Source organism: Dysidea avara, chromosome 12 (assembly GCF_963678975.1).
Source record: "Dysidea avara chromosome 12, odDysAvar1.4, whole genome shotgun sequence".
Taxonomy (NCBI): domain Eukaryota; kingdom Metazoa; phylum Porifera; class Demospongiae; order Dictyoceratida; family Dysideidae; genus Dysidea; species Dysidea avara.
In genome coordinates, this window is record NC_089283.1 from 10,321,380 (window position 1) to 10,329,746 (window position 8,367).

The window sequence follows — 8,367 nt, forward strand, 5'->3', positions numbered from 1 at the left end:
GTATCACTGTGGCTATATAGTGCACGTGACAAACGCGTCAGTTTAGTTACTGTACAAGTGACATGGCGTTAGTTCGCAGACTGTTGAGGTGGAGGTTATGATAATATAGTGGACTGTACCTGGTCACAGCACCAAAATGCTGCGGAACGTTCCTATCCTGGACAGGTCCGACTCGGGATTGGCGGAGTGGAGGAGGATTCGAGCCACGTACAATCTGAACACCTCGTGTTGTACCCACAATCGAAAATATATAACATACACGTGCAGTACAGACATGCGCACAATATAATAACTAAATAATTAGAGTTCTAAATAGGGAAGTTACTGTTCAGTCGTCACGACATCCTCCGGGGGGGCAGCAAGGATTCTGGCCCAAGTCTTGAACTGTTCAGTTGCCCTTCTCGCTGAAGCTCGTCTCGGATGAGACCCCCCAGTCTCTGAATCTGTCCGTACCACTGGTTGCTCAGGTTGTAACTTGGGTCCTGGAGTAGGCTGCACATTCCCATCAGTATCCTCCTGTCCAGCAGTTACCTCCAAAGGGTAGAGCCTTGTGATAGCCCTGTTAGTTGTCCCATTATTTGTTCTAATTGTTGCTGCTCGCACTAATCCATCTCTTCCAATGATAAGGTCCTCAATCACAGCCATCTTCCAAGTAGCTCGGGGAGCATCATCATGAATGAGCACTACATCACCCTTCTTCACCAGTTGAATGTTATTACCTGAGGACTTGTGATGTTCCCTTAACGAAGTCAAGTATTCATGACGCCATCTTGTTTGAAAGTCCCTGATTATGGCTGCTTGAGTGTTAGCACTCTTCCTCATTGAAGTGGCATTTCCAAATGTGGGATCAGTAAGCTCATCGACATCCACCATCTCATGGGGAAGGCAAGTAATTCTTCTCCCGTGCAGCAAGTGAGCAGGTGTCAGTGGCTCAGGGTCACCCATCTCTGATGACACAAACGTTAGGGGACGATCATTCAAGATGGCCTCAATCTCCACAACAATAGTCTCTAGGGTTTGGAGAGATACATGCCGCCTTCCAAGGACCTTCTTAATGGTGGTTTTTGTGAGCCCCACTAGCCTTTCCCAGAAGCCACCATACCAGGGGGCTCTCTTGGGTATGAACTGCCAAGTGACACCTCTCCTTCCTAACTCCTCCTTAACTTCTGTCTTCTCCATTAGTAAGCGAAGTTCCTCAGCTGCCGACATGTATGTAGAGCTCAACTCCTCCTTAACTTCTGTCTTCTCCATTAGTAAGCGAAGTTCCTCAGCTGCCGACATGTATGTAGAGCCATTGTCAGATATCATCAACTTCGGCAGTGACCTCCGGCCAGCAAATTTGCGGAAGGCCAAAAGGAAAGTTTCAGTAGATAGATCTTGTACAATTTCCAAGTGAACTGCGCGGGTAGTAGCGCAGGTAAAAAGGCACAAATAAACCTTCACTTCTTGTTCAGCTCGTTTCACATATAGTGCTCCGGTAAAATCTACCCCCGTATATGTGAAGGGATGAACATCTTGTGTCCGCAAACAAGGTAGTGGAGGTGGATCTGGTGCTGAATATGGCTGCCCTATCACTCGTAAGCAGGTAACACAGTGGCGTAAAATTGATTTGATATACTGGCGTGCGGCTGGAATCCAGTATGTCTGGCGTAAGGCAGTTAGTGTGGCACCAGTGCCAGCATGGTGCAGTGTCACATGTACATCATGGATAATCAAATAGGAAAACCGATGTCTAGGAGGTATGAGGTAGGGGAACTTGGTTGTTTTACTCACCGGAGCGTTGTGGATGCGTCCACCACAGTGTAGGAATTCATGTTCGTCCAGAAACAGTCTAAGCTGACGAACAAGTAGTAGTCTAGATGTCTTCGGTTGCCTGGCTACAAGCTTCAGATTGGCTATCTCCTTCTTATACACATCCTGCTGTACATCTTTCACCCACTTGAACCTCACTGTAGTGAACTCCATGGCACTGATTGGTCCATAACGTCGGTGGTCTGGTTGAGCTCTTACATTATCTATGAAGCGGAACACATAAGCAGTTACACGTAATAGCTTACTAAGAGTGTTGAAGCGATCTAGCATGATGACACAATGTAAACCAACTGTAGGTGTGATGGGTTCAGCTGGAACAAACTCAGTTGCTACTGCTGCTGCAACAAGAAGGGGGGGTAGAATTGGCTGATCAAAGGATGGCCATCTGTTAGGTGTAGTGAGCCATGCTGGTCCGTGCTGCCATAATGTGGATGACATCAGTGCCTCTGTGGTGATTCCCCTTGTAAGTAAGTCTGCTGGATTCTCCAGGGTGGGGCAGTATTTCCAATCAGCTGTTGGTAGTAGTGACCGAATCTCAGTTATGCGGTGACGAACAAATGTTGGTAGTTGCTTACGACTATTCACCCAGTGTAATACAATTTGGCTGTCCGACCAAACGAAGATAGATGGGTCTTTGAGGGGAATTGCCTTCACCACAAAGTGGGTCAAACGTGTTGCAACCAATGCCGCCATGAGTTCCAAGCGTGGTAATGTGAGTTCTTTCAGGGGTGCCACACGAGATTTAGCCACTATGAACGATACTTCATCACCCTGTGTGAGAAATACTACAGCACCATAAGCCTTCAGGCTTGCATCAGCAAATGAGTGTAGTACTGGTTGCACGAAAGCTGAAGAAAAGTACCTTCTACTAACAGAAAGTTGAGTGACTGACTTCAAATCAGAGGCAACATCTATCCACTCTTTATGGATCTCTTCATCTAAGGGCTCATCCCAAGCAACCTTACGTATCCACAGCTTCTGCATCAGTATTTTAGCTCTAATAACTACTGGAGCTGCAAGGCCTAGTGGGTCAAATATCTTGGAAAGATCTTGCAAGACTTCTCTTTTAGTCACCAGATGATCATGTGTCAAAATAGTGGGTTTGGCTGCTAGGGAGAGCTTGTCTGTTGTAGTATTCCATCGCAGACCTAGTATGTTGACTGACTGACTGTCATCACTGACGTTGTCTTGAGCTGCAATTGTCATCAACTCAGTACTATTGGATGACCAACTGCGCAAATTCATGTTAGCACTGGACATTATAGCTCTTGCTTCTCTGTAGTAGCTTATGACTGCTTGTTCTGTTGCACCACCAGTTATGACATTGTCTACGTACAGGTTTGATCTCATGTCATCAGAAACGGCTGTGTTTTGCTGCTGAAGATGGTACTGCAAAACAGCATTGAGCATGAAAGGTGAGCTTGTCGCACCAAATGGAACGACATTAAACCGATAAATACAAAACTGGCTGGATACATCAGTAGGATCGGTTAACCAGAAGAAGCGAGTATAGTCTCTATCATCGGGATGTAGACGGACGTGTAAGAACGCCTTCTCTATATCAGTAGACACTCCAAAGCGATGACTCCTGAAACGAACGAGGATAGAGCATATATCACTAACACAGGGTGAACCGATCAACAGACAGTCATTGAGACATGGATATCCAGACGATTGCCGACAGCTGCAATCAAAAACAATCCGTATAGGAGTTGTTGGCGAGTCTTTCTCAACTGCATGGTGTGGGATGTAGTGGATACTGGATTCATTATCTGTTGACTTTACACGTTCAATAAATCCTCTAGCCTCTTGTTCGACAATGATGCTATTGTATACCATTAGTAGGTTTGGTGTTTTAGCCAGCCGTTTAAGCATTTGACGTGTTCTGTTCTGAGCAATAATGAGGTTGTTGGGTAAGGTGGGAGGATTGGGTCGCCAAGGAAACCTGGCAACGTAAGCCCCATCAGGGTCTCTGGTGATACACGAAGAGATGTAGTGTTGAAGCATATCTTCTTCAGCACTGAGATCACTCATTGACACTCCTACAGATTCCAGGTTCCAAAAACGTTCAAGGTCAAAGTCACATTGTTGATTGACTGTTAACATCATGGTGCTGATGTTTGAGTGCTGAGTGTTAGCCAGTTGTACTGGTCCTGAGAGAAGGTAGCCCAGTTTAGAAGCCACTGCAGTAGGTCCTCCTCCCACTCCTCTTACAATGTGATCTCCTACAATGTCCCAGTAGTGGTCCACACCAACTAATAGAGAAATCTCAAATTCGCATTCTGCGGAAAGTGGATGAGCCAACTGGAGGTTCTGTAGGTGTGGTAGGTGAGTCATACTGATGCTAGTAGTGTTCTGTAGTGGCGTAGCGATACGTGGTACAATTATCACTGACAGCGGTATAGCATGTCCATCGTTGGTCAACAAGTTGATCATGGCAACATCCATCTTGCGGTTAAGTTGACAGTTTGCTCCAAAGGAAGAGATGTTGATGTCTTCTTGTTGATAAGGTTGTAGCACTAAGGAGCAGGCCAGATCTTGAGTGATAAATGATCGCTGGGATCCCTCGTCAAATAGCAGGTTGGCTACTGTACTTCTGTTCCCATGTGAGACTGTTGCTATAGCAGTCTTGAGTAAGCATACTCTGTTCAGTGTAGTGCAGGATGGTGGCAAAGTCATGGACAATGAGGTAGTGTCAGTTGTGTTAGAGCTCACAGGATTTGTTGGTGGGAGATTACAGATCTGCGGCTGTGTATTGTTAGCCGGTGGAATGGGATAACCTGAGACTGCACCAGTGTGGTGTTGTCCAACGTGCGTAGGTTGTGAGGAGTGTCCAGTATGTGGCTTAGCATGTTGGCCAGTGGGTTGCGGCTCATAACTGCATAGGCTCGTGTGATGCTTACGCCTACAATTGTGACATCTGTGCTTGGAATTACAGTAGGAGACCTTATGATGACCCAAACAATTGAAGCAGAGCTTTTCTTGACGAACTACAGCTGAGCGTTGCTTTGGGTCCTTGATAACATCACACACAGAAGGGGAGTGTGGGCCTTTGCAGAATGGACACTGCGGTTTACCTCTGGCTCCACCAATAGACTTGTTAGTAGCTGCAGCATGAAACAGTGCAGTCGGTGGCAAGGTAGAATTATGAGCATCTGTCTGTGACGATGATCCTGCCTCAAGAATGTAAATTTCAGTGAGGATGGCTTCTTGCAGTTCATCAATTTTCCACTCTTGTCTCCCATGTGTCCTGGCTAGGTTCTGTTTGATCTTGGGTGGAATTTTCCCAAGAATGATAGTGACAAGCATGCTGCTGTAAGTGTCTTGTGATTTTCCAAGTGAAGCCAGGCTACGGATGTGCCCTTCAATAGTGTCATGAAACTCACGTAGGCTGGCGAGTGTACCACTAGGACTATGGATATCAATTAAAGCTTGCATGTGAGCCTCTATCTGTTTATGTGGTTGACCAAAACGTTCTTTTAACAGGTCAATGGAGTGTTGGTAATTAGCATTAGTCAGTTGGAAGCCTGCAATAACACGAGCTGCTTCTCCTTGTAGTTGGCTTCTGAGATAACTCAACTTCTGTACTCCAGTTAAGGAGGTGCTATTGTGCACAGATGCTTCAAAGGTATCCCAGAATGACTGCCACAGAATGGGATTGCCACTGAATTGTGGTAATTCTAACTTAGGTAGACGGGTAACAGTGCTTGCATGATCTGCCTGACACTCGGTGGCAGGTGGGGGAGGTGCACGTGGAGAGATTGTTGTGTCTCTTGCAGTGATAGAACTTAGGCGATGGGTTATCTTGGCTTTTGCTCTTGATATCGCAGCGTTGGTCTCTTCAGCTTGCAGTATTTCAGCTTCAATGGCCTCGTCTTCTTCGGTAGCTTCAAGTATCTTAGCGTCTAATGGGGTTATAAGTTCGTGCTTACGTATAAGCTGATCATGGAGATCCCTCAGAGTGGCTGTATTATCTTCGCTGAGGGGTTGTGGGTTCGCTAACACTTCGTCGATGCTCGCCAATATCTTCTTAAGGTGTGTTCTGTATCCTCTCCGTGAACATTGGGCTCGCTTAATGTCCGCCATAATCCGTCTTCTTCAGCTCACAGCACCAAAATGAGGTGGAGGTTATGATAATATAGTGGACTGTACCTGGTCACAGCACCAAAATGAGGTGGAGGTTATGATAATATAGTGGACTGTACCTGGTCACAGCACCAAAATGCTGCGGAACGTTCCTATCCTGGACAGGTCCGACTCGGGATTGGCGGAGTGGAGGAGGATTCGAGCCACGTACAATCTGAACACCTCGTGTTGTACCCACAATCGAAAAATATATAACATACACGTGCAGTACAGACATGCGCACAATATAATAACTAAATAATTAGAGTTCTAAATAGGGAAGTTACTGTTCAGTCGTCACGACAACTGTTACGAATATTGATAAAGCGACTTCATACTATACTGGCTGTTGCCCAGCGAATAATCAGGTTTCTTCTATCAACGTTTCGTCACATCCGATCCAGTAGAGAGATATGGAACGTCGCCGAGACACTACTGAGGAGCCTTACTCCGGAAGTGGAAACTCGAGTAGAGGAGAGCACCCACAGAACGGTGGGAGAGGACGAATTGGGAGTTGCCAGCAACAGATTTGGAGAAGAGGTAAGCACCAAAGGAGAAAGAGAAAGTTTATCATCAAATCAGAGTCCCATTGAAGAGAAGGAGGAGGAAGTAGTGACTGTGATGAACTCTTCACATTGTTTGATGGTTACAGGTAAGTGTTCCATTTCAATGCTGTCCACTATTATGGAAACAAGTGAAGATGAGACAGAACAGGTACTTGAAAACTTTACGCCTGCATGACATAATATTTATATTGCAGACAAATTCCACTGAAACGTTGGATCTTAATGATGTAAATGTGCTAAGTGATGTGGATTCAAGTGATTTATATTGTTTGAGTGATCCAAGTTCTTGTATACATGAGAGATCACTGAGTGATTCAAGCTTTCTATGTGATAGTGATATAAGTTCAGTAACTGACATTGTAAGTTCTCCAAGTGAAGTAAGCTCTCTGATTGAAGTGAGTTCTCTTAGTGATGTGAGCTGTCTGAGTAATGTGAGCTCTCTTAGTGAAGTGAACTCACTGAGCGAAGAGAGCTCATTGAGTGAAATGAGCTCTCTGAGCAAAGTGAGTTCTCTGAGTGAAGTCTCTCTGAGCAAAGTGAGTTCACTGAGTGAAGTGAGCTCACTGAGCAAAGTTAGCTCACTGGGTGAACTGAGCAAAGTGAGCTCTGTAAATGAAATGAGCTCACTGAGCAAAGTGAACTCACTAGGCGAACTAAGCTTTCTAAACAAAGTGAGTTCTCTAACTGATGTACATAAGCTCTCTGAGTGACATGACCTCTCTGTTTAATGTGAGTTCTTTAAGTGTTAGTTCTTCAACTTCTCTGAATAATGTGAGTGATGTGAGTGCCACTGGTCATGATTTGATTTGATTGATTTGATTTATATATTTAACCTCCAAACAATAGGCTACAGCCATCCTTCCTTGCTCGGAGGGACACATTACAATACATATAGATAATACACACAAAACTAAACAAATCAAGGTATAACCGATACAAAGACAACCAAGGTAAACAACTTACAACACACACACATACACACACTCAAAAACAAAAAACATGCATATAGTTACAATCATATTAATGTTATCAAAGGAGTGAGTCACAGTGCTAGTCTTTTAAGGCGGGCTTGGTGTTGTTGTGTTGTGTATCAGCTGGTAACAGGCTTAAATTGTTGGGAGAATCATTATTGGGAGAATCATAGCGTGCTGACTGGACAGTTACAAGCGAGGGGTCCGTCACAGGCTGGAATCCCGTACAAGTCATTTGGAATCCCTCGGAATCTCGCACAAAATCTGGAATCTTGCCTTGGAATCTGGAATCTTTTGGTTGATTAAAGTCCGTGAATTTCCGAATAATTCCGGATATTCTAATAGCATGCAACTAGTGGTATGCAGCTCGAGAAGAAGCTATAAGCTTGTTGGCCTGTTATAACTTGCCTTGAGCTGTTAATTTCACTTCGCTTTAAACTTACTGTGTCTATATAGGTGTTTAAGAGCTTTTATGGATTCAACAGAGCACAAGTGTAGAGTCGAACTGCTGAATAGTCGGCGAGTCTCGAGTTTTGCCGAGTCTGTAGTTGTGTCTCCGATTAACAGCGAACCACAAGGCGAATCCAGAGCCTATCCCAGGTACAGCGAAGTCTACAATGAGTAGCTAATGAAGTTTAGGTGCGAGTTGAACACGAAGTTGAGCAGCATTGTCTGAGCTCGCCGGCATTCGAGGAGAGTGTCCGAGGCATTGATCGTCTATCCAAGAGAGTAGCTCGAGTTAGCTGTTACCTTTCCACGCATTGCTGTAGGGCTAACGTGTCATTAATTTTGTCTCGAATTTGTTTGAGTACAGGATTTTAATTTTGTTAATTGGATTTCAGTAATTTAAATATTTCTTGGAATCCGGAATCTTGCCTGAAATTTCGTGGGAT

General features: G+C 44.8%; 1 protein-coding gene across 1 annotated transcript; it reads right to left on the bottom strand.

Moving 5' to 3' along the window:
• Positions 1–240: 240 nt before the first annotated feature.
• LOC136240857 (uncharacterized) lies at positions 241–6,128 on the bottom strand. Its single transcript, XM_066031918.1, has 2 exons — positions 5,987–6,128; positions 241–5,933 (listed from the first exon to the last, which is right to left on the bottom strand). The coding sequence occupies exon 2, from the start codon at positions 5,896–5,898 to the stop codon at positions 322–324; it is 5,577 nt and encodes a 1,858-aa protein (XP_065887990.1). The 5' UTR covers positions 5,899–5,933; positions 5,987–6,128; the 3' UTR covers positions 241–321.
• Between the last annotated feature and the right edge of the window lie 2,239 nt (positions 6,129–8,367).

Coding starts and splice junctions, on each gene's coding strand:
- LOC136240857 (XM_066031918.1), bottom strand. CDS start 5,898: ATGGCGGACATTAAGCGAGCCCAATGTTCACGGAGAGGATACAGAACA.